The sequence below is a fragment of the Sander vitreus genome, chromosome 20 (assembly GCF_031162955.1).
Source record: "Sander vitreus isolate 19-12246 chromosome 20, sanVit1, whole genome shotgun sequence".
Taxonomy (NCBI): Eukaryota; Metazoa; Chordata; class Actinopteri; order Perciformes; family Percidae; genus Sander; species Sander vitreus.
In genome coordinates this window covers 25,493,957-25,521,569 of record NC_135874.1, presented here as the reverse complement: position 1 = coordinate 25,521,569, position 27,613 = coordinate 25,493,957, and the positions used below count along the sequence as shown (strand labels likewise).

At 41.6% G+C, this 27,613-nt stretch overlaps 1 protein-coding gene across 1 annotated transcript; it reads right to left on the bottom strand.

The window, feature by feature from the left end:
- On the bottom strand, positions 1–26,392 carry gabra2a (gamma-aminobutyric acid type A receptor subunit alpha2a). Its single transcript, XM_078277398.1, has 9 exons — positions 26,325–26,392; positions 22,471–22,583; positions 20,463–20,530; positions 9,771–9,991; positions 9,319–9,401; positions 8,512–8,655; positions 5,598–5,750; positions 2,002–2,204; positions 1–306 (listed from the first exon to the last, which is right to left on the bottom strand). The coding sequence occupies exons 1-9, from the start codon at positions 26,390–26,392 to the stop codon at positions 1–3; spliced, it is 1,359 nt and encodes a 452-aa protein (XP_078133524.1).
- Between the last annotated feature and the right edge of the window lie 1,221 nt (positions 26,393–27,613).

Sequence of the window (27,613 nt, the reverse complement as noted above, 5' to 3'; positions counted from 1 at the left end):
TCATTTGGAAGGATCCGCGTTTACAATGACAGGTTCTCTGTTCAGGTAGGTGGCCCAGTAGACCAGGTTAAAGCTCCCAAACAACACGGGGAACATGATGCGGGAGATGCGGTCGATCTTGCTGACGCTGTTAAAGGTTTTCTTGTTCTGTTCAGGCTTCAGCTCCGCTGTGGTCTTGTGGTTGGGATCGCTCAGAGCACACTTGGAGATGGTGGGCAGCGTGGAGTCCTTTGTGACGTTGGGAGCATAGTTAGCCACGGCTACAGCGTAGGCGTTGTTCTTCTTCATGACTGACGCTTCCTTTTTCTGCAGGGAAAAATGCCTCAGGGTTAGAGAGCTTGGTTGCGTCCGAAATCTCATACTCTGCACTACATGCTCAATATGTATACTATCGTTCAATATACTTTTGCGTAAATAAACAATAGTGTGTATCTTTTGGGACGCCCTAAGCTGTCATTTTCAACGTCACATCCTGAGAGCCTCCTTGCCGGTTGGAGACGCGTTACCATGGTAACCCCATGCCGAGCTAAGCTCTAGCGAATGCTTGAATCCCTGAAAACAGTGAGCAACTAGACCAACAGTCGCAGGTGATAAAATCTCCGATTTTATATGTAGAAATGTAAATTGGAGCGTTTTTGACGTTACAGAGCTTCTCGGTTTCTGTCCGTTTGTCTGTATGAGTGTTGTCGTTACTACCGCATTGCATTGTGGGATACTTATGCCGGCGTAGTGTCCAGTGTTTGCATACTGTAATATTTCACCGGAAATAGTATGAGGTTCACGTACTATTGGTTTCATACTAAGGTTTCGGACGTACTAAAAAAATCTCACATACTGTTTTAGCTACTAAATAGCATGTTAGTATGAAATTTCAGACGCAGCCCTTTTGAAGTAAATACTATTTCTTGCTCAGTTGATATTGTTGTGCATGAAAGGTTTAGAGAGGACACAAATTCTCACTCCCAGCGTGTCAAAAAGTGACGCTTGGTCAGGTGCCTTTGGCATGTGTTACTGACGCAAAAAAGCGTCGTCTTTAGCATCGGGACTCTTGGCGTCGCTTTTTGATGCTCTGGGTCTGGAACGATTTGGCGCAATTTCAAAAAATATATGTTTAACTGACATGCGGCGGGACAGTAAGGATTAGGAAAAAGAGATTGTGGGTGGGGTTACAAAATGTACGTTCAAGTGACACGCGGGACAAGAACAGGACACGAACCCCGGTGTTGTTTGACCCATCCACCAACCCAACCTGCCTCCTTATTTTAGGTCTTTCATACTACTCGCTACCGTTGTCCTAGAGCGCCGCGGTCGAGCTGCTGCTATGCCCACTGCATCCCATACAGACGCTAAAGGGGGATTTCTGACCAAGCGTCCCTATTTGAAGAGTTAGGAATGAGAACGGGTAAGTAGGCCTTTAACAATTATTACATAATTCTCTAATTGTCAATTTCTTTTTACGTAATCGCCGTTTCTTGCTAACCTAAGGTTACTTTTTGCTGATTTTGTTTAGATATGCCAAATTGTAATTATATAAGTGACTATTGGTCAGACTATATCTGTTTATTATTATTTTTTATTGTTAGTTGTTGGCACTTGACCCTCAACATGTTCATAGCAACAAAAAATAACAATGGGGATACAGTTAGAAAAACTGTTTTATGATAATAAGGAGGCGTTGTTTACTTTATAGGGGTTGCATTGGTGTTATTACATTATCTGGGTCACATGACAGTGATACAACCAAAAGCTGTATCCTGGGATTCATTCAAAACTTGAAGTAACAAATCAATAAATAGTTTTACATTTGACTGGAAGAGACAAGTCGATTGTTAATGGCAATTCTCTCTGAGACAATTAATTGTACAGCAAAATTTGGAATTGTTACAGCTCTATGGGTCAGTACTGTACATTCCCAACAAAGGCAAGACTGAAACATGATGGCCTTTACAGTATGATTGATCCTGAAGAGGAATGCTCCCTCTAGGTGTTGGACAGCTGTACCTTTTCACTGACGACACTCTTTCCGTCCCAGGCCCAGCCTCGCTTGGTGAAGTAGTTGACTGTAGCAAACTCGATAAGCGCAGAGAAGACGAAGGCGTAGCAGACGGCGATGAACCAGTCCATAGCAGTAGCATAGGCCACCTTGGGCAGTGAATTACGGGCACTAATACTCAGGGTTGTCATGGTGAGAACTGTAGTTACACCTGGGAAGAGAGGGCAAAAGCATAGAGAAAATATATTTAGTAACTGCAGGGATATGATTGATATAGGGGACACACGGACATTTTATTTGAGCTGCAGGTCATATTTAAAAGCACTTTATCACACTGTGGACACATCCCTACACACTGTAAGAGGATATTGTGCTTTCCTTTTGAAGTTGCATTTCTCATATGCATACACACACACACGCACACACACACACACACACACACACACACACACACAATGGCCATGCACATCTTATTTGAATTTCAACCAGATCTGACTCCATCATGGACGTTCTATGTGTAAACATCTGAAAACAGAGGTGTCACCTGACTGACTTAATGAATACTGTATATCGAGCACATTCATGCTCCTCACAGTTTGCAAACCAGAACGGAATCTAAATCGTACCCAACATATGTTGCTTTTGTAATATGCCATCAGATATTAAGGAAACATGCTTAGTTGAAGTACTATCTTCTCTGGCAACAATGCTAACGCCAGTATTTTCTCCTCTGAAATGTCCACTCCGTGACGGATGTTTTTATTTTTTCGCCTGTGCTGTTGTTAACTGCCCATTTTGACACCCGGGTTGCTAGAAATGAAACGGTCACACGCAAAAACAACGGGCTGCAGCGATGTTAGCAGCAACCAAACAATTTACCAGGCAGTGATCTGAGGAGCAGTTAACCATAGTCTTCATAAATCCACGGAGTTTAAAATTCCAACACAAAGAAAGCGGAAGGAAACGGACATCGGTGAAAATACATGCATCCGGCGGAATTTCCTGCGGCGCCGGAGCGATCCCGGAAGTGGATGTCAAGGATATAGACTAGCCGTTTCATTAAGTTCATATTTATCGCAGGAATAATGTCATGAATTGTGTTCTATTGTGTTGGTGTTGTTGTGCAACAGACAGCACTGATAGCTGCAATACACAGTTTCAACTTGCAACAATGAGATGGCTTCAGCCATGAATTTCTTTGATGTTGTAAGAAGCAGTGGGAGATTAATTTTCTTGCTGAGTGGCACTTCACAAATCTTTTGATTCCCTTCCGCTGCCAACTGAGTATATTAGACCTACCTTGGCAAGCATAGGACTAACCAACCATCATAGAGCAGTATCACCATATATGACAACTGTACAGCATACAACAGTTGTTTGTTGAGCCTGTGTGTGTTGTACTGTGTACTGTAATATGGACCAGTTTGTCATGGTTGTGTATGTGTTTCAGTTTCTTGTTTTGTTTTCTCCCTTGTCATGTCTCGTTTTACTTCCTGCCTTGTGTTTTCCCGCCTTTGTGATTGTGTGCCCCACCCTGATGCGTTTCACCCGTTCCTGAGCCCTAGTGTCACCTGTTCCTTGTTTCAACTGGTTACGTCTTGTAGTTAGTCTCTGTGTTGTCTTTGTCTAGTGTCAGATCATTGTTTCTGTATTGGAGTGTGTGTGTGTGTGTGTGTGTGGTCTACCCTTTCGGTCTCAGTGTTCCTGTTTCCTGTTTTTGACTTCCACTACATTTTGGACTACTTTGCCTGCTGTATTCAGGACTCCTTTTGTTTGTATGGATTTTATGGTATTAAATCCTCAAGCTCACCACTGCCTGCTGTCTCTGCATTTGGGTCCGACATTCTCCGAATCCTACAACACAGTGGCTTAATATTGAATGAACAACGACACTCCAGTGTCCAGTCCAATCACATTACTAAAAACTACAACGTTACAATTCCACTTTACAATTAAGGTAATTGTATCCTATACCATATCATATCATGTGCTGCGATTTCTGACCTGGAAAGAGTTTCAGTGTAATTTCCTTGTTACAACGTGGGTATTTCATCAATTTATTTGTCAGGGGCAACACATATAGGCATTGTTACATCTAAAGTGCAACCGATGCAATGTATCTGGGACTTCTAGCCGTAGGCTAATTTGCAGTCCTTGTCCCTGGTTAGGCTTTTAGAAATGACACCTGGTACATCAATCTGCAAATCCCTCTGCTTTCCCCATTTCAAACTGTGTTCTTTAGTTTTTAAGTAATTCCATCAAGACTATACTTCAAATTAGGGATGCATCGATCCAACTTTTTTTAGTACGGATACCATTACCTGGGCTTTGGTATACAGATTACTGATCCGATACCGGCGTGGAATTAGAAAGCTGTATGCCTCACTGTGTGAGAAGTGATTATTCTTGAATGTGTAAGGCAGCATCAGGCTTGACTTAAAAATTGCTTTCTTAACTTTTTACAAACTTAAACAAAATGTGACGAATAAATACATAGAAATAAATGTACTGAATTGTTAATTATTGAAAAAATAATACACTGTGCACCAGAAACTTTCAAGTTTCGAGTGTAACACAAATGCTGTTTGCATGTCATCCTACAAACAGCATTATGGTAGCAACCACATTCTCACTCCCATCGCGTAAAATATTGACGCTTGGTCAAGTGCTTTTGGCGTTGTTATTGACGCTAAAAGTCTCCTTTAGCGTCATATCTAAACGCGCTTTATGTAAACGTGCTTGGTCGGGATTATTGGCGTCACTTTTGACGCAGTTAGGTTAAGGAAAAGGTCGTGGGTGGGCTTACTTTTCCATGACATGCGGGAAGAACGGGACAGTTGGGTTCAGGAAAAGAAAAGAGTGACGGTTGGGTTTAGGAAATGTGACACGCAGGACACGATCCCCGGTCTCCTGGGTGAATGTCCTGTGTTGTTTGACTCATCCGCCACCCCAGCCAACCTACCTATGCAGATTTTCAGCCTTTCATACTACTCGCTACCGTATGCTCTCCCTGGTGCGTTCTACAAACACACTGAAGGGCGCTTTTTGCGTTGCTTCTGACGCTGACAGCCACTGCCCAAATGTCCGTATTTTAGAGTTCGGAGTGACAACGGGTTGAGCAACCAGAGGTGGAAAGAGTACAAAAATACTCTACTTAAATAAAAGTACTATTACATTGATAACCTTTTACTTAAGTACAAGTAAAATTACTGGTATACAAGTTTGGTCATGTAAAAAGTAGCTCATTTAAACTCAGAGTAAAAGTTACTTTTTTACAGTAGCCAGGATAGATATACTTTTTTATATTTATACTTATTATACCTATTTAATTAAATCAGTCTTTTGTGATTTGATAAGAGCACAAAGCCGTTTTGATTTAAGTTTGTTGACAGATACTTTGCCAAACCAACGTTAAAGAGCTCTTTTCTTAGCTATTTTTTTTTTTAACTCTTAACGGATGTGATTTAAAATGTAGCAAAGTACAATACTTCAAACAAAACACACTTAAGTAAAAGTAAAACTACAGATTTTAAAAACGACTTTAAAAAGGTAAAAAAAAAAAAAAAACTGCTCAATTACAGTTACGCGAGTAAAAAAAACTCACCAAAGACAGTTCTGGCTGGCACCGACTCTCGATTGAGCCAGAAGGAGACCTGGGAGAGGATGACCGTCATGATGCAGGGCAGATAAGTCTGGATCACAAAGTAGCCGATCTTCCTCTTCAGATGGAAGTGAGCTGTCATGACCGTGTACTCACCTGAGAGAGAGAGAGAGAGAGAGAGAGGTTTGCTTGATGGTGCCCCCAACGTCGACTTCAAGGCAGCGCTGCGACCGTCGACTTCAAGGCACCTAACCTTAACCCTAACCATTGCCTAATCCTAGTGTCTTCCAGGCAGCGCTGCCTGGAAGACGACGTTGGGGGCTTAAAACTCCAAACACCGAGAGGTTTAGTTGAGTGAGGATGGTGACACATGCAGAGCTGTAACAATTCAATATAACTGCGATTAACAATATAATTGTCTCTTTCCGTCAAATTTAAATATTATTTATTACTTCTTTTTTTTTTTTTTTTTTTTTTTTTATAAACAAAATGAAGTTTTGAATGAATTCCAGAACACATCTTTTGGTTATATCACTGTTATATGACCCAGATAATGTAATAACACAAATACACAGCATATGGACATTGCTATGGACGTGTATAGGGTCAAGTGCCAACAACTAGCATGGATTTAGCTCAACAGTCCAACCAAAAATCATTTATATAATTACAATTTTGCATATGTAAACAAAATCAACAATGACCATTTTGCGGTTGAACAAAGAAACCTAAAAAAAAAAACCTGGCAATTATGTAATAACAGTTACGGGCCTACAAATGCACTAGACGCTACAGAAATAGTAGATTGATTAAATGCTAAATAAATGTCAGGTATACATATTGTTATATTCATGTTTGATGCATTCATCATGAAAGAGTATATCTAAACAAATAGTTCAATGTGGAGAATAATAACCTGATGAAACTAAGTAAATACTGCGTTGTGTGCGTGCCTGTCAGTGGTTTCTTTGATCACTTAAGCTCAGCTGTCTTTGTGAGAAGTCCGATGCAGTTTGGTTTGTGTAAAATTCACTTTTATTTATTTTTTTATTCACAAATTACTTCTGGCCCTGTGATGCTGTAAACTGTGGGAGCTTCTGGAGCTCCCATATTCCCTTTCCACCCTTTACTTCCTCCAGGCTGAGGATAATAATAAAAAACTTCAAAGAGGGATGAAGAGAGTGGACTTAATGCCATAAAACACAGATAAAAAAGAAAGAAAATTGGCGCTGTGTAAAAAATTCTCAAACCGGCACAGATGTTAAAGGGTTTTGTGGTGAGTTTCTTCCTCAACACTTTCATAGCATTGTACGCTCTCAGCCGAGCTGCTGCCACCTTCACTTCTCTGACTACTTGTAGCTGGTGGAACTTTGGGTTTTCCTTCTCTTGCTTTAATTTAATTTCGGCCTCATCTGCTTGATTTCTGCTTGTAGGTCTGTGTTTCCATTCGCTCTCCAGTTTATCGAGTCTTGCTTGTTGGGCATGTAGTCTTTGCATAGCTTTTGCTCGTTCTGGTTTGGTTGCCATGTCTGCGTCTGCACCCGCAAGATTGCTAGAGGACCTGGAGGTGGTGCGTCAGTGGTGGACTGATCCTTGTGATAACTCTGGGTTTACCATTTCCAGGGTGCGATTTGCCAGTGGGGGATGCGTGGGATGCCCCCCTTTCTGGTCTACATATCCCTCTGCTGAATTATTTTTATCCCCGGTGGGGACAAAATGTAGGCTACCCCTCCCTTAAAGTGATCAATGCTACTTCACCAATAGACCACATTATATACCTAAAATAGAAGTATTTAAAACTAAGTAAAGCGCTGTAACATGAACACAGAGTGCCATAGAACGCTAAAATCCGAGCGGCAGTTGCTGGTTGTATTTAGCCGCTGCATAGCTCTTGTGGCAGTTGTTCAGCCGCCAACAGGTGACTGCGAGCCGGCTACAGGCACCGCCAGATGACGGTCCTTTCGGGGGCCGTGGTAGTGGAGTTTAGCCAGAAAAAGTGAGCGTCATGCGGCTATGACAGATACGTTTAGGCATTAAAATGATTACTTAAGTTTAGGGAAAAGATCATGATTTGGATTAAAACACTCCCAGTGTTTCTCGGCTGAAAGCATTTTGGTTTCGCCGTGAAGTGTTATGTTGACACCACGTTATACTATTTCATTTTGAGACTTTTTTTCCCCATTAGATATAGAGGTTCATAAATACGTGTTTTGACATGCCTGGCGGAGTGGCTCTATATCCATGGTATTGAAAGGGGGATTTAATTCTTGCATGTTTTGTTTTGTTGCATGATCAAAAAACATCCCCCCTCTCTGTTTTTTTTTCACAAATCGCACCCTTACTGTTACTACTGTCCAAATACAGGCCCATACTCATCCTTATTTAGCACCGGCATCCTTACCCTCTCCTCGAGTGGATCGTTGAAACCCTTTAAGCTCTAGTCTTTTAATGACAAGGTCACAGTTCTAAGCTGTCAGAGTGACACATGCATCATTTCTCTTGACAATGGGCTGATAACGGTGTACTCTAGCGTGTTTGGGATCTAACAATGTCTTCAGATGATCAGAAAGCTTTCACTTGCTGCCTGCTTCCAAAGCTTGTAGGCTTTGATGAATGGATTTGTTTCTTTGCGTGTGATAACATCTTGTTGGTCTTGTGCATCTGTTTGATTACCTATAGAATTAGTGTTTTTAAGTCCAAACTCAAATTTGGATGAGTGTTGTTAAGTTACCTTATCTTTCAAACTATATAACACCACTCACACCAGACATTTACACTTTGCTGAGTGACACACCAAGGGTCACCAAGGATTGCACCAAGCTTTTGAGCAATTGTCATGAAACCTTTTCATTTGTCCAGGCACTGGTTGGGTACTTCTGTTTGTCCGACTGGCTTGAAACCGATGCATGATGCTCACCAGTGCTGGATTTAATGGTCTCCTCCCCTGCGGTCTGGTCCACCAAGTCATACTGGTTGAGTCTGGATCCGTCAACTGCCACTTCCACTGACGCGGAGGCATTACGAGTCCAGATGTAAGTAACCTCTGTCTTAGTGTAGGCATCTGATGCAGAGAGAGCAACATTCAACACACAGTCTCAACCCAGAGGTGTGGTTCCTGCATTAAAATCAGCATGTTAAAACAAGCCTCTTATGTTTTCTATATGTTAGCTAAACAAAACATATCAATTCATATGCATTTCATGTTGCATTGCGAAAGTCAACCCCTCTGTTCTCTGTTTCCAGAGTTCACAGTGCTGTGTGTGACCTTAAAAAGGGGTTTGATTGCTAGGTCAGTGCAATGCACAGCCCACAATTAATTGGCCAGTTGGTTATTAGTGTCGTTCTGTAGTCTTTGCAGACTGCTTCCTGACTCATGTTTGTGCCTTCACTAAATAGTCAAACATTATGTGTGCCACATTTGGATATATTTGAACATTGTAATTCAGAGATTAGAGTACAAATGTTACAGTGCGACCTATTGGGGTCTGTCTCAAAAAATGACACTTTACAACAAGTTTTGTCGTTCTGGGTAGAAAAACCAGATGCTTGTGTGCAAAATTTTAACTGAAATTTGGTGAATGAAAAAGGAAAAATAATAAGCTACAAGCAACATTTCAGTGCAGTCTGTGTTGAAAACAGTGAACATATCCTTTTTAAGGTGAAAATGACGGCAAGGTTTAGGAGGCATGCACAGTGTGGAGGATGTGAATCTGCTTGCACTTACAGCTGCCAAACTTGAGAGGACATGAGTGAGAGTCCATTGGGAAGTCTTCAAGGTGCATGGGGCACTCAGCTTGAACCGTTAGCCTGGCAGTAAACACACGTACAAGCGCGCGCACACACACACACACACAGTTTGTTTAAAATAATGAAATACAAAGAACAAAATGAATGTTATTTTTGGCATTAAGTGTTGCATAGAAACTTTTAAGTTAACAACTAAGTGTTGTCTTATTTCACAGTTTATGGCTTTGTAGGCACTCTAGATACCAACGTGTATGTGCACATGCTGTGAATTTTATGTTATATTTATTTTATATTGATATGTCCCCTTTAAAACCAATTAAAACAAACCAGGGTTTAGCATACTATACAAGTAACACTGAATAGGAACATACAGCTGGAAACACTGGATGAATGAACGTGGATTATCACTTGAATGGTAAAACCAGCTACCTCATAGTGTAGAGCAGGGTTCCGTCCTCCATGATCCTCAGCAGCTTGTTGGGCATGGTCATGTTGTGGGCGACAGATTTCTTGCCGTTGTGGAAGAAGGTGTCAGGGGTCCAGATCTTACTGGCCATCAGGTTGTTGAGAGGCAGAATGTTCATTGGTCCGTGGAACTTCAGCCGCTCATCCTTCCAACTCTGACGGAAGAAAACATCAACGGTGTACTCCTGAGAGAGAGAGACAGGGCAGGGAAAGCAGGTTTAAATGGAGCTGTGGGCAAATTTACGAATCCTACTATGGCCACGCCAAGACCCGCCCTACGAAGCAGCTCGATTGGTTGGGGTTAGGATAGCCGATTGGTCAGGGGATAGGACCTGTACAAATCGGGTTACGTTACCTTGCGTAAGCATGGACGCCCTGGCCAATAAATGCTATTGAGGGGCGGGTCTTGGCGTGGCCATAGTAGGATTTGTAAATTTGTGAGCTGCAGTACCCTGAGGCTGTATTCAGACCAGGAAACAGCGATCCGGCGATGTGCCGCAGGGTTGTGCAACGGTTGGTGTAAATGGCCCATTTGTGTCACGTCCTGTTGTTTTATTTAACCTCCCAATGAAGCACAAGTAGACTTTACTGTATGTTTCACAATTACTGTTTTCCGGCAGATCGTGTATAGATCTTGATGTTCACGACCGCACTTGAAGGCAGCTTCATTTCACGGAGAAAGAAAAAGATTTTATGTTTTATGTATGTGTGGTATATTATACTGTGCGTACTGCCCATATTTTAAAGTGTGGTGTTCCTTGTTCTTGCAAGGAGATGTGTAAGACCTCATGAATTTTCCCTTGCGGGATAATAAAGTTAAGTTTGACTTTGACTTTTGACTTTGAAAAAGAGACAAAGAGACCGTTGTTTGACAGTCAGCTGTTACACAAATTCCCGGACAGTTCAGTGCTTGTGTTTCGTTTTTTTACCCTCATAGTGTTTTTAAAACATTCTTGTGGCAGCAATAGAGGCAGTGATGTATTTATATCGTCATATGTCAACTGTCATATGTCAACTAGTCCCATTTCTAGTCCCAGTCCCTAACTGTGGTTTTTTGTAACTTGGGTGAACTGATCATTTAAATGCACTCTCTTTTACATGTCTCATAATGTTCTCTGAATGTTATGCGTATGTAGTATGTATGTATGTAGTAAGTATATTACTAAAATTGAGCATGATCATCTCAGTAACACTGAGTAATACCTTGTAAATTATATAGGGCTGTCAAAATAACACGTTAATTTCGATTAATTAATCTGAGAACAAATAACGCAGATTAATCTATTCCATATTGACGTTTGACCCGGAGCCGTTCTAGCCACCATTGGACTGTAAAATGAAGGAGGGAGACGAGAATGTTCTGCCTGGATCATTGATTGGAACATTTACTTGTAAAAATCTTCTTCCTGCCAACCCTGGCTACCGAAATCTGGTGCCACTGATATGTCTGCACTTCTCTCTGATGCTCTGAAGACGATACAGGTAACACAAACACCGCTGCACGTGATGCTAGTTAACACTATACTCGACAGCAGCTAACGTTAGCCTACCGCTAGCTAGTAGCTGGATTAAACACGGTTACAATGCTGACAGCTAATGCTAAACGGCGTAAAGTGTGACTGTGTTTTACTGTAGAGGATTCAACACCGGGATGTAACAATCTGCAGCTGCCGTCGGAGAAACAACACTGACGGTGCGTTCAATGAAACTGGTAAACTACAGCCTCGTGGTGCATTTGAAGTTACTGTAAATGTCCTTTTCTCATCTGATGGTTCAACAGCAATTTACTACTGAAATAAGTTATTGTTATTGTTATACATTATTATTAAATCATTTCATTTTGACCATATGGCCTTAGCAATAAACAAGCCGTTCTTTAATGTCACCAACTGTTGTTTAGTACCCTTTTTTCTTCTTTTCTTTTTTTACTTTCTTAAAAAGTATCGGTTCAGGCACCGTTAATTATGTATGCGATTAATTTCGATTAATTAATCACAGAGTATGTAATTAATTAGATTCAATTTTTTAATCGATTGACAGCCCTAAAATTATACCATTGACTGTTGTCCTGTCATGTCTTCAGCTTCAGATGGATTTTGTGATCGCTTGGCTGAGCGCGACACCTGGCCAGGTTCAGACCTGTCAGTCTCAGACCCAGCTGCTTCCTGAGGCAGTGTCAGCTGCGGTTTAATTCAATATCACTGAGGACCTTCAGTCCCTTCAAGAGTGTGAAAACATCTCTCCCCACTCTCTCTCTTTTATTAGTCCACAGTACATGTACATAACAACCTGTGAGTTAACCATCCTTGCTACCATTAGAATCTCCGATTTTGATTATTTGTTTAAATAATAACTGCAGAGAAAAAAATGTAACGCTTTATTATAATATTAGTCTTGCATTGCTAGACCTTCCTCCACAGCGCTGAGGAGGAGGGTCTGGCCAAGACGTGCTCTTGGTTTATTGGCATTTCTTTAAACCAATCACAATCGTCTTGGGCGGTGCTAAACACCGGACGGAGCCACGGTGCCTTTGCAAAATAGCCTCTGGAAGGAACTTCTTTTGGTGGAACATGTGTACGTTCAAAAGTAGTTTTAGTCGTGCAACAGAAAACTCAGATTGGACAGATAGTCTAGCTAGCTGTCTGGATTTACCCTGCAGAGAAGTTGAGTTACCTGAGTTGAGTCCGAGTCGAGTCACGAGTCCAGAGAATAGTGACTCGAGGACTCAATTTCTGTATTTAAATCTAGGCTTGAGACACATTTTTACTCTCTGGCCTTTTTAACATACTTAATGGCTCATTCTGTCATGTCTATAATTCTGTATTTCTAAATTGCTGATTGTTGTGGTCGTTGGGATGGCTTTTTGTATGTTGTTTTGTTTCTACTTTTTATTTTTTTAACATTTCAATGTTTTTATCAGCACCTTGGTGCTTCTTTGTACAGCACTTTGGTCAGCTTGAAGCTTTAGTGCGTAACTTTTTGATATTAATGAACGTCCGTTACATTCTACTCATTGTCAAATGAGTTGCTACAAAGCTAATTAAGACTATCAGCTCCACACAACTCTTTCTGTATGACTGTGTTCAGAAGATTGTGTCGTCCGGTGACTTTCCCGCGCAGAAGCTCGAGTGAAGAAAATGACCTCTTCTGAAGAGTCCATCTGGGTTTTTTAATCCTTTGTGTCCTCCTTGGCTACTAGCAGCTGTGTGGAGGAGGGGCGGGGGCAGTGCACGGTCATGGAAGGCTTGTGTCATGTGGACGCGCCGACAGTTTCATCATCATGGGGGTGGCAGAAACTACGCACTACAGCTTTAAGCGGTATATTCGTGGGTTTTCTCTGGCCAAATCTTTACCGGTCCAATCAGCGAACAGAGGGAGTGGCTGAGAACGATGACGTTGAGGTCGTGCGCTAGTTTGAGTTCCGTAATGGCGGCGGTCCGGCGGATAAAGATGCATGTGAAGCCATTCGGTCCGTTGTTGCAACGCTGCCGAATATCCACAAGTTAAAGCCCGAGCAAGAACAATCTTTGCTGAGTTTTGTTGGTGGCCATGATGTCGTGGCCCTCCTCCCCACGGGGTTCGGGAAAAGATAGATTTTCCAGCTCGCTCCGTTAGTGGTGAAGGAGTTGGCTAAGGCTAACGCTAGCGATGCTAAGCCGACGTCATTACCAAACGTTAGCGATTGGTTATGGCAGATCCAATAGTTGTAAACTTCAACAGAGTACCCGCCTTCAAGGAAGTTATTTCCGACTTTTGTGCGCACATATTTCTCTAAGAAAACCACAGGGCAAGTCGTTTACAGAGCAGATATGTGTGCTGTAACGGACAATTGAAAAATAGGGGGCTTTAGAATGTCTTCATCTTTTAATCAGAATGGAGAACATACAAAATAAGCAGTAAATAAACAGTATTTGTGTCACATGGACAGACAGGATATAAATAATCCAGCAATGAGAAACCTTCCCAAACAACGAGGCAGAGGACGTAGCAAGTGGGCGGTCCAAACTATCACGGAAAGGGAAGAGGTGCGCGTATGTGTGTGTGTGTTTGTTCTTGCATACTGTAATGTGTGTGTGTGTGTGTATCAGAGCCGAGTTATCAAAGGCAGAGGGAAGATAGACACGGTGGTGGGGTGAAATGATCTGCTGCAAGTTTGTTGGAGACATGGCATGAATTAAACATGAGACCATCTCTCTTTTTTCTTTCTTTTGAAGGTGCTGTCTCGATCACAACCACTTCCATCCCTCTGCCCCTCGCTTCTGTGCCATTTAAATATTTGAAAAAGAGCCAGGTGGGAAAAGGGTTGATGGCTGGGATTGTGATGGAAAAACGAAGGAAAGCTTTTAAGGCAGGAAGCTGTGTGTGTTCGTGTGTGTGTGTGTGTGTGTGTGTGTGTGTGTGTGTGTTCTTGTTTAACTATAGATATACTCATGTGTATGTATATATATACACGTGGGGTCCAAAAACCGGGAGTCCAGTATACTTGTGGGGTCCCAACAGCTTTGTTGGGCCAATATGCTGGACCCCACAAGTTTAAAGGGCTGTTTGAGGGTTAAGACTTGGTTTTAGGATTAGGGTTAGAATTAGGTTATGGTTAGGGTGAGGGTAAGGGTTAAGGTTAGGCATTTAGTTGTGATGGTCAAGGTTAGGGTAAGGGGCTAGGGAATGCATTATGTCAAAACCACAAAGATGGTGAAACGCACTATATGTGTGTGTGTGTGTGTGTGTCATATACCGTGTATGTGCATTAGAGCAGTTCAGTGGGAGGGGTCTCCCTGTGTGTACACACTGGAAATCTATATTAAAAGACATGAAAAAGTCCTGGTTAAAAAGTTACTGGTCCCTGGAATCATTCCTCCTGTCCATACTGGGCAAAATTCATAGCACAACTATGCTGTAAAAGAAAGGGGACAAAATCCATAGCCCTTGTTCTGTGAAAAAAAAAGGTGTTCTAAAGTTGACCTTAAACTAATACGAGGCTTCAACCAACTAACTAATTTAAGCTGTACATACATTAAGCGTTACAGTGTAGCTATAAAGTAAGGCTGGCCCCTTGATGAATCAAATCCAGGTCCAGGAGCTCCTGTGTTGACCTTGTGTATAGTCTGTGGCTACATCCAAAATTATACATTTTTGTTTAAAAATGGATATCTTTTGCCACATTTACGTCTTGCATCCACTCTACTCTACTTTGGGGTGGCAGTAGCTGAGTTGGGTTGGGAACCGGGGGGGGGTCGCAGGTTGTAGTCCATGACCAGACCGAAGTACGGAGTGTGGACTGGTAGCTGGATAGCTGCCAGTTCACCTCCTGGGCACTGCCAAGGTGCTCTTGAGCAAGGCACTGAAACCCCTCCCCCCAACTGCTCGGGGCGCCTGTCTAGCAGTCGCAGCCCCCTCACTCTGACATCTCTCCATTTGTGCATGTATAGGGCCTGAGCATGTGTGTGTATTTCAGGCCTGTGTGTAGTGTCTTCTAACAACACATTTTATTTTCCCCACTGGGGATCAATAAAAAGTATAAATTATAAAATTACTCCGGCGTTTCGGAGCCCCTAAGATGGTGACGTTTGGAAACAATGCTGAAAATGCAGACAAAACTCTGGGGTCGCGTTTTAGTCTTGGCTGACATAAACCCACATGACCTTTGTAAACAATGACACCCACATTCGCTCCCCGATTTGATCTTATCAGTCCCAACGTGCCCCCGATTCGTCATGCCCCTATCATGTGACCCTTTTCAGGAAGAAAACAAACGACAAAATCAGCCTTGGCTACAGGTGGTTGATTCAACATGGATAACAACTTACAGCGGTTTATTTGTTGTCGATGCAAGGAGCTGTTTTGCAGTAAAATTCTGCATTCCATAATGCTACTGCTGCCTACATGTGCAGGAGGCAAGCTATTGTTCAACTGATATGCGATCAGCCTCATGCACATCTCCACAAACCCATTCTATGTAAATGGTCTGTGATATGCTTTTACAGACATGCTAGTATGGAGCTCTGAAACAGTGCCAAAACGCTCGTGAGGACGGAGATCGTTTTAACGCCGTTTTAAAACGAAAACCTAGTAGTGTGGATGTAGCCTATCAGAAGTTACGGTACGCTATGTGTAAGATAGTATAGCGGAAACATGAAATAAAACAGCCTACGCTGTAATTTATGCATGGATTTTGAAAGAACATCATTACAATCATAATACAATGTGCAGGACTACAAGATGTGCCATCCTATTAAAATGCTGCATTATAATAATTTCAGTATGAAGTTTACGATGGACAGCCAATATATGATAATGATCATTAATATGTAAAACACCACACTGCTGCGTATCAGAGCTGCATGGCAGCGGATGATCAAATCTCATCTTTAATAAGAGAGTCTGACCCTTGCCATGTCGTCATTGTCCTGGTTGGAGTGGCTGGGTTTCCATTAGCAACAGGACAGCAGAGCTGACAGCTCTCTGTCTGGAAGATTTCATCTGCTGAATGTAGGTCGTCACATCTAAACTGGCCCAGCAAGGCAACCCTGAGATTTTATGACGGATCATGTCGGCTTAAAGGCAGTTTTCTTCAGGTTGAGTCCTGGACAGAAACCCTGTGTTTGGCATTGTTTTTTGTAGTCAGTTTGGTTGTAACGGTCACTCCTTAGAGCAGTGAAAATAGTAAAAAAAAATGGAGGGTTCTAATTTCTAATTAACTGTGGGCACGTCATGTATTCTTATTACTCTGATATTGCCTTGAGTGCTAATTGATTTTGATATAAAGAAAGAAACATGGGAGGCAGCCCAAGAGAAATACGACCCACTCTGCAGTTCCCCTCAGCTCTACACAGCTGTAAAGCTACATTCACTATAAATTAAAATTGAACTGAATAAAAATGTCTTGTTTAATGCTCGGTAGTACCTCGTCAACCAAAGCTAGCTAGCTAGCTAGTTAATGCCGTACATGCAGATAAACAGCGCCAGTAACCGGAAGTTCGGGTTTAATTTCAGAGAATATCAGAGGTTTTTTTTCGTAAATTTATGTCTTTAATCTCATACAATAATCCCCTTCCCCCCAGCTGTATTTTTTTCATCTTCTGTGCTACATTAACTATAAATAAAATTGAATTGACTTTGTTTTGGTTTTCAGGATGTGTTGGTTCAGTCTGAGTGCTCTCATAGTATCGCACCACCAAACCCCCTTCACTAACATGTCTGCGTTATTTTTCCATGTTCGCCTTATTCGCATCGCGCCACATGCCGCCCCCTCAAATTTGCGTCTTTTTGCGTCTAATCACATCTTTGCATTTACTTTGTATTTACATTGAATATGGGCGAAAACGCCTCCGTCTGACAAGCTGTTATATTCTCTCCGGAAAGGAGTGGTAACATGGTTAACCGTGTTACCTATGTGTAGCACCTACAGATTCTCACTCCCATCCCGTAAAATACGGATGCTTGGTCGGGTGCTTTTACCGTTGTTATTGAAGCTAAAAGCACTAGCGGCGCCAGGATTTTGATTGTAGGTGGGCCTCCAGAGAACTGGATGGGCCAGTTAAAATAAGCCAAAAAAAAAAAAAAAGGACAGCGACTCAGTAGCCTACCTGTGTGGCTCTTGTGTGGCTGTCCTCAGCTCAGTGCTGAAGCGGACAAAGACATAGACCTTGGCAGTAAGCCTAACTTCATTTATCTCTTTTGAACGTTCAATACACAAAAAGACTGAAACGGAATTATTACAGCCAGACACAGTTTTGGGGGAGAGTAGTTACTAGATCTGTTTAGAAGTGGACATTTCCTATAACTACGTTCCTGTAACTACTTGGTCGGAAAGCGGCTAAACGTTAGCCTAACTGTTGCCTACTTGCCTTGCTGGTGTGAGGGGGTGGCTGCGGGAGGACTTGATGGGGAGAGGGCGGCCGAGCAGGATGGTAACTCGTCACTTGTAACCGCGTTACTTAAAATGGCAGGAGTTTAGTCCTCCTGCTCCTCGGAGCGTTTCTTGATGAATTTAAATGAAAACAAGCTACTTTGCTTTGCGTTTCATATTAGCTAATAGCTACCGTCTGTGTGTGTCTCATTGAGCTTGCTTGAAAAGCTTGCGCGCCAACGTCATTCATTTCATTGGATCACTTGCTGGTGACGATGCAGCCTGTGGGCAGGCTTAAGAGTCCACACGTGGGGTAGAAGCTGCTGATTGGCTGAGAAGCTTTCACTCAAAGCTTTTCTCGGGCTGCTTATTGGATGAACTGCTAGAATGAAAATCACTCACTACTCACTATAGGCCTGGGTCAAAATGGGCGGGCCCGGACCTGAAATGGGTGGGCCCAATGGTAGCGCTGCGGGTGGCTAAAAGTCTCCTTTAGTATCATATCTAAACGCGCTTTATCTAAACTAAGATCTAAGTTCTAAGATAATCTAAGACTATTTGCGTCACTTTTGACGGAGTTAGGTTAAGGAAAAGTTTGTGGGTGGGCTTACGTTTCCATGACACGTGGGAAGAACGGGACGGTTGGGTTTAGGAAAAGAAGAACGGGACGGTTAGGTTTAAGAAAAGAAGAAAGCGACGGTTGGGTTTAGGTAAAGAAGAACGGGACGGTTGGGTTTAGTAAACGTGACACGCGGGACATGATCCCCGGTCTCCTGGGTGAAAGGCCTGTGTTGTTTGACCCATCCACCACCACCAACCTCCCTATACCTATACTATATCAGCTCCTACTACGTTTGTGTAACGTAGAGTTTTACCTGCGTGTCGCTACGACGTGTAAAGTTAGACAGCCAATCAAACATGATTACATCTTGGTAAAAGCATGCTGCGTGCTTATTGGCTCACTGACTCTGATGAGATCTACTCCTTAGGTATTGAATTTGGGTATTGAATGACGAGGCATTTTTCGATACTCGATACTTTAGATGCAATTCGGTTGGAGCCTAAATAGTACTGAATTTGGTACCCAGCCCTTAGTATAAATGTGTGAGAATGAGAGGCAAATTGTTTACCGCTTTGTCTGGTGAGGTAAAAAGGCTCTATATAAATGCAGTCCATTTGACTTTTGTTTGCTATTGATATGAACCTTACTGAAACATCCCCCCCATTTCATCCTAAGAATTTGATTGTCTTTCCTAACAAGCTCGATCTTCCTGATATATTTACTCTCTTAGAGACATTTCCTAATTTCTTTTAGCTGTCGGTGCCTCAGAGCCTTCCACATATTACATTTTGCAATTTTGTCAAGTTCCTTGGTTACACCTGGAGCAAGAATCCTACAAGCATTTTCAAACCAAGTGATATGTGTTTGAAACTGCACCTAGGCCTGTTACAATCATTACATAACTGTCGGCGGTTTCTTTGTTTAACCGCAATTAATTGAACCTAGGGATTAATAACACATTGTTTTCATGCTAATTGAATGTGCCTAGTTTTAGCGTGAACCGCTAATTAGCTTATAACGCTAGTAGTCAGCGCATGGATGAAGTAAAAAGAAATCGCTATTTCTACACCACTAACAAGGCTCAAAATATCACCACACTTCCACGGTAGCATGATGAGGGTCCATACATGTAAACTGAAGCATTGAGAACTTTGTATGTGTACAGACAGTTTATTAAAAAGATAGTTTATTAAGACCGTTCGCACATACAGGCGGGCACCATCTTCGGAAAACAGTCATGACCAGTCGAACCACGAACGCCGTGCAACCAGTAACCAGTAACATAGCTCAAGCACGGCGTTCGTGGTTTGACTGGTCGAGACTGTTTTCCAAAGATGGCGCCTGCCTGTATACGCGAACGGTACTGTCTATCTGACTATATGACTGGTAATTGTTGATTTAGTTTAGACTTGCCAAATTGTAATTATGTAAGTGATTATTGGTCGGACTATATATTTTTATTATTATTTCAATTGTTAGTTGTTGGCACCCTATACACGTTCATAGCAACGAAAATGACAAGGGGGGGTGGGGGATACAGTTAGACAAAATGTTTTTATGATAATAAGGAGTTATGATAATAAAGAGGCATGGTTTACGTGTCTTTGTATTTTAGCTGGGTCACATAACTCATTCAGAATTCATTCAAAACTTTAATTTGTTTGAAAAAGTAATAAACAAATACATCTTTTTAAATTTGACTGAAAGCAACAATTATATTGTTAATCATCATGCTCCGCACCATGGGGGAATCGGGCTTTATGCTCTGCGGCTCCTCGCCTATGGAATTCCCTCCCAGACCACCTGAGGGCTCCACAAACCACTGACTCATTCAAGAAGGGCCTAAAAACCTCTTTTTGAGCGAGCTTTCGCGTAAATCTTTATTTTTTTCTTTATTTCTTTATCTTTATTTCTTTGGTTTGCATCTGTTTTTACCCTGTTCCTAAACTCCTGTAGCACTTTGGGATTGATTTTTCAATGAAAAGTGCTCTACAAATAAAAATGTGTTATTATTATTATTATTATTATTATTATTATTATTATTATAATAATCGCAGTTATTTCTGAGACAATTAATTGTGCAGCAAAATGTGGAATTGTTACATCTCTAACTGCACCTTTATTTTGACAGCTTGGAGTGTGCAGACGGGGCTTTCAAAGAGCTGAAGCCTTTTTCATTTTACACTTAGTGTGTGTTGTCTCGGGTCCTGAGAAGATGCATTCTGAGATGAGCTGTGAGACTTACCATATCTGTGTCAGACACTGGACCAAAACTGGTCACATAGATGTCAGTCTTCACTTCCGTCACTCGGTCTGCGATGACAAAGAGTGAAATTCATCATAGAAAATCATAGCTGCTATAAGTCCCTGCTCTGAGGACGGGGCATTGGACAGTTTAGCAAGATTTTAAGTCTCTACAATTGGCTACAAACAGCCTGCACGTTTATATTTATTGATCATTTTAAGCTTTGGTTAAAAAAAACAACTGAAAAATCTTTTTCATGGAGATTATATGCTGTACATTCATGCCTTAAGCTCTGGACGTTTTACACATGGTAATCAGTTTACTATTGAGTCCTACTCTGTGTGTGAAAACGATCCATGATGATGTCGTAGTGATGTCATCAGGGTTATGCAGGGTTTTTCCTGGCTCAATGGGCTTTTGGAGGGGGGGTGACTACGCACGGCAGGAAGCATGATTGGTCCGCGTACTGTTATTTCTGAAAATTTGATTTAAAATGTTTTGATTACGCTTGAGTTAATGTCACCCCAATCAACAAAACTGCTTAAAAATAAATATTATTTAAATACCACCGTTAAAATCACCAGGAGAGTCCAACACAGCCAGACTCTGGACGGTAAAACTGAGATTAGCTCTCCTTTTCAACTTCATGTTCTGCTTTTCAACTGTTGAAAACAACACAGTCGAAGAGGATTTGAATTGCTAGTTTTTATCTTAATTCTTACCATTTTGGCGCTCCTTTGGGGCTGGCTAAAATCTCTTTGGGGGGGTGCCAAAAATTCCTCTATGCAGGAAAAACCTTGGGTTATGTCATCCTGGTCTTGGAGACTTAAACTTTATAACAGAAAGCTTGACTTACAAACTGCAGGTTTGGAGTTTGAAAGACCTGGGTATTCACCAGACAGGAAGAGTCTAGTCTCGCATTGCCAGACCTATCTCCGCAGCGCTACATTCCAGGAGAGGAGAAAAAAAAACGCTCTGGGTTGTTGGCATTTCTTTAAACCATTCACAATCGTCTTGGGCAGCGCTAAGCTCCAGACGCAGAGGTGGTGGCTCTGCTAAATGGTGCCGGGAAGGAACTTGTTTTGATGGAACATTTGCACCCATGCAAAAGAAAATGCCACATACAATATTAAATGAAGTTAACCGTTCACACAATAGAGTAACGTGAGCTATTTGAATTAGCTGAATACATGGCTAAACCTCATTTGCTCTTTCCAACACACAGAGAGCGGAAGGTAAGGGACATCGGGAATGTGAGGCAATTATCCTGGAAATGTACTGTCGTTGCTCCAGAAAGGAAGAGTCTAATGAAAGACTTAATTCAATTGCATTAAGGAGAATGTAGGATCCAGTGTTTAAGTAGTTTGACCTAAACTAGGGAATAAAAGTCATGATATCTCCTTTTCTGCTGCTTCGATTTTTGACCAATTTCTTTTGAAATCTGTCCCAACTTTATTAAAGGGCAATAGTAGTATATTCACGACATTCCACTTCCGTGATTGCTCCGGTGCTGCCGGAAAATTCCGCTGGATCATGCTCTTTTCACCCGGATATCCGTTACCGTCCACTTTCTTTGTGTTGTAATTCTACTCTCTGGTGGGTTTATGAGGACTATGGTTAACTGCTCCTCAGATCTCTGCAGGGTAAATCCAGACAGCTAGCTAGACTATCTGTCCAATCTGAGTTTTCTGTTGTACGACTAAAACAACTTTTGAACTTACACACCTTCCACCAAAACAAGTTCCTTCCCGAGGCTATTTTGCAGAGGCACCGTGGCTCTGTTGGGCGCTTAGCGCCGCCCATGACAATTGTGATTGGTTTAAAGAAATGCCAATAAACCAGAGCACGTTTTTCTCCCATCCAGGAATGCTGTGTGGACTCGCCAGACCCTCCCCCGCAGCACTGTGGAGGAAGGTCTGGCAAAGCAAGACTAGGGCAATAGTAAATCACTGGAGAAGCCCTTTACTGTTGCACACACCAAGTAAGTGAATGGTCTTCCCTTTCTTACCTCCCAGGCCAGGTCTCAGTCTGTTGTCATATCCATCCAGCAGACTGTCCAGGATCTTGGTGAAGGTTGTGATGTCTTTGAAGTTACGTGTTGAATTGGAATCTGCTTTTGACCTACATAAAAGACAAACGTGTGATTATGGACACACACCTCTAAATCAGCTACAGAAATATACTGATTACTAAGAACTGTGGGTCATGACACATCTTGGTAATGTTTACCTGCTATATCACATACATTTTATCCCAACAAACTATTTTTTTCAATGAATTAAAAGCTCTACAATTTACAGACTAAGGGGGCTTTCACTACGCTTACGTAGGCTTTTCAGACTACGTAAACGGACGAAATTTGGTCTGACCAAAAGAGGTAGTCTCGGTCCGGATCAAACTGAGGAAGCTTACGTCAACGTGTATTTTAAAAGAGCTACATAGGTAAACATTACAAAATAAACAAAGAAAATAATGTCCTATACCATAAAACCTAATTTGAAGTGGGGATGTTCTAATACTATTTTTTCCTTCCGATACCGATTCCGATACCTGAACTTGCATATCGGCCAATACCGAGAACCAATCTGATACCAGCGTGTTAGAAAATACATATATATTTATATATACACATATATTTTACTATGTTTTAACAGCTGTATACTACTATCCCTGTATGGATGTGATATGATTGCCATCATTGTTTTATGGTCCGGTTCAGGTTAAACATGAACAAACAAAAAACAATGAATGCCATTGAACGGGTACTAATTCTATTATTATGGCGAACAGTAGGCTATGTCCTCGTGTGCGACAATCTGGTGTTTGGGAGGAATTTAAAGAGAACTTATTCTCTAAGTCATTTTGAACTACCGGCCGGGTACATAATATTACTTAGTACAAAAGCGGGACTATCCTTGAGAACCATCAACATCTGCTGGTGAAGAGAGTGGCAGCTGTGACTGTCTTCCGTGGAGCTGTTGTTGAGGGTTACCATAGAGACATGTTTGCCTACGGATCTGGCATTAGGTCCGCTCAGTTTTGGATGAACGTCGAAATAGTTTGATGTTAAAATATCGTTAACAGAGACATGCTGAGTTTGAAAGCTATGACAAGACCCATAGCTCATGAAATCATATTTGAATTAAGATATAGTGCAATGACTAGAGTTCCATTTTGGGATAAACAAGCTCTATTTTGATGCTTTTTCATGCACTGTGGCACCTTATGTACATACAAAGTACATGTCTCAACCATTGAAAAATGTAGGTGTGTACTTTAAAAACTGTTGTGTACTTTCCAGATTAATTATGAATAGTTGTGTAAAAAAATGTAGAATCTTTATTTTACACTTATTTTGACATCAAATTCACACACACTGGCTTACATTTACAATGATTTCCGGGTCTACGCTCAAAACATTCAGGGTTAAGCCCTGACAAAATGACCTGGCGACACAGATGCCCGTAACCATAGTAACTGAGTCCTGCCTGCGTGCGCACGGCGAGAGAGCAGAGGCAGGAAGAGAGGCTGTGCTGCTGCCAGAGGAGCCGCTGAGAAAGTTGCCAACATTGTGTGTGTGCGTGTGTAACATGAGCTGTGTTCGAAACCGTTCCCTCGTTCACTCACTCACTATTCCCTATACAGTGTTTATTAAATAGTGAACTAGGGAGCGACCAAACGAGATTTCAGACCTTCACTGAAAATATATACGTCCCTGAAACAAACCAACAATCAGGAGGAGAGTAAAAGCTTGTATATTATATATGTTGCATGTTACATTTCTATCGTTTAGAAATGAAAACCCGCTCCATTTTTCCTTTACAGGTTTTCGCAGGCGCTTCTTCTTCTTCTCCGCTGGAAAAACACGGCCGCGTTGCATTGTGGTATACAGGAGTAAAATGTAGGGTACATCGTATGTACACTCATATTAGCAGTGCATTGTGGGTATTTTATAGTGGACTATACATAGTGAATGAAAGTAATTTGAACACCACTATAAAATGGCGAACACACTATAGGCTATAGTGCACTATTTCCGTGATAGGGTTTGGTTTCGAACACAGCTATAGACTGTATATAAAGATGGATGACGCGTCCCCACGTCCTCCCGCTGTACAGAAGTGAAGGCAAAATATCCCGGATCGGAGCACCGCCATCTTGTAATTTTTAAGCCACAGTCTGCGCAGTAATCAGGCGGTGGAGCAGCAATATCAAAGTCCCGCCCATACACCCGCCCGACCAATCGCAAGTCAAATGCGTGCGTGTGTGCGTGCGTGCGTGCGATGCATATTAAATATCGTGGCATTAAAAAAATGACATGTGGCTATAGTCTGACTTCAGGGACGGAGGCTTGGCAGGCACAGTTGACTCAAAGCCTTTGAGTCATTACGTATAATGTTGAACCCAATACTGAAAGTAGGCCTACTTTACAACTTACACATAGGCTATATATACCTACAGTATGTTCCCTCAACCACTGTTTGTATTAGGTATAAACATAAAATTGCCCTGTAGTTATATAGGAAATATGTGGTTTGCCTATCCTCATTTTGTTATCATCTGTACCCCTCTAGTGTTGGTAAGCGGTATAGGGTGATTTTGAAATAAATCACAGCATATCTATAAAGTGCTAGAGTTCCTTGGTAGGTTAACCCCGTAATATTGGATCTTGTGGCCTAAATGTTATTTAACAAATGCCAACAGTATGAATAATTCTTAAGTCCACAGATTCTTACCCCCCGTATTCCCTTACTTTATTTGTTGCCTTGTAGCTGCAGGTACTATCAGTACATAGACTACTGTCCTAGTTAGTACTCCGTACAACACCTTACACTGAGAATTGGGAAGAATTACTCTGCTGCCGACTGTATTCTAAAGTGTTACCAATGTTTTTAATTGTCATGAGTGGAGTGACGCGTTGGTAGGGCAGCTTGTTACAGATTCAGTCTACTTTAGCCATTTATAAAGTAAGAAGTAACACTAATATTTACTTGTTAACAAAAATCTAACACAGTAATGTATTAGGCTACTTAATCCATTATGAAAAATAAAAGGATTGTGATGCACTGAGGCAGAACATTGTGACAAAATGCCTAATCTTCTATTTGTTGACCCTTTAAACACAAAAGTCTCAAACTGAATTTCTTTTGTCTTTTCTTTCTCCTTTTTTTTTTAAGGAAAACAAATAATTAGGTAAATTAATTCCCATAGAATATTAGGCCTATTTTCAGTTTAATGGGGGATAACTTGTTTTAATTATCACAGCTGCTCTATTATTTCTACAAGCGGTGTAGGCTAAACACCCCATGTAATACCATACAGATCAATGGGGTACCAATGTGTTGCTTGAATTAATATGAATTAGGATTTAAACTTTTGAAAACGGGTTGCCCTTTTACTAGCCTACCATCTTTTTCGTCGAAGTGCACCACAAGTTGAGATTTCTCTCAATAAATGGATGCGTTGTCTAATATCGAGGAGCCGAACTTCCCCGCACGTCTAAACAACTCTTATGGAACTGCATAAAGCATTGAGCTATGTGTGATCTTTTCCTAATATGCAAATAATCCTTTAGTAGATAGATTTATCAACGAGGTTTGGTGTTGCGCTTCGAACGTGGGGATGAACTGCGCTCAGAGCAACCGTCATGGAAAGGACATCCTATTGTAAACGTGGCTGATTGAGGTTAGACTACTAGGTTGCTTAACATAACATCCCGTTAACTGGCCTTTCGGTTGAAAGCCAAAGAGCCGTTAAGGCTACGCCGCCTGTGCGCGCGGTCAGTCTGCCGTCCGAGCGGTGGTATTAATTTATAATTAGAAAAAGAAGAAAAAAAACACATATCACGGATATCCAACTTACCGTGTCTGCCACAGTACGATCAAAGAGACCAATACAGAGATGGAATGTGAGCTCCATCGTCCTCTCATTGCTGAAACCTGCAAACAAGACGGGAAACGGTTTCTTTCAGAGCGCGTAAATTACAGGGTAAAAAACGGCACAAACCGCCTTACAGCTGTTGCAAATAAACGGACCCAGCGCCGATATCTGCCTCCATAAAGACAGACATTACACCGGCTTAGTCTACTTAAAACTGGGGTTCTCTTCAGTGTTAATCCAAGAATCTGCAAGCCCAACTCCCGATCCAAAAACTGGCTGAACAATGAGCTTTCTCCAGCGCTTTTTAAAAAGAATATTTCAATGCGCCCAATTAAGTGTCATTATTGACTGATTCTGCCTACCTGACACGCGACAGGTGTCCCCGGGGTTGCCAAGAGAGACTGAACAGTGACTAAACACAGTGGAGATGAAAAAGCCTTCGGCAGAAAAAAATAGAGAGAGTACAGCAACCCAGAGAGATGCGTTTACTGTCCGTCCATTCTGTCAGCTCCTCCAACAGGGAGTCCCCACATTTTAGCCAGAGACTAACCTGAGAGCAAAGTGTACAAAGAGCAGCGTCCTACTGTAGCACAGCAGCACACTGGCGGATAAATACAGAGGCGCAGGGCTCCGCCGCTCGGAAAGCCTCCATTTCCTGCTAATGAGATATTTATCAATGCGCACCACTGCGCACGATGGAAACCAACGTGCACATTGCATTTAAAAAAGCGCGTCAAATCACATGTATGGATGTCAATAGGTGATATAGGCTAGTTACTACTTTAATTAATTAAATGTAAAAAGAAGGAAAAGAGAAGAACATTGCCAAATCTGAATTTTAGGGATCATAATAATCCAGATCCTGACAAGTCCTTTGAGGACCTCAAGCAGAATTCGCAAAGCCAAAACTAATTCATGAAAAGAAACATGCAGTTACTATTTTTGATAATGTTATTTCAATAACATTTGACTTGGTTCATTATTTTGTTGTTGTTGCTATTTACACTTATTGCTTGAAAGTGTAAATATATTGTGACAACTCTTATTTCTACTCATAGTTCCACTATCTTTATTGTTACTATAATTGCCACTGTTCACTATTCCAACTGCTATACTTGAATCATGAGTCATATTTCCCTATATCTGTATATCTGTATCAGTGTCTCCAGGGTCACTCTATCAGTGATGGATGCCGCTAGGTTTGGGCATCGTTTGGATTTGAACAATTCTGATTCCAGTTCCGATTCTTCCTTTTGATTCAGGTTCTTATT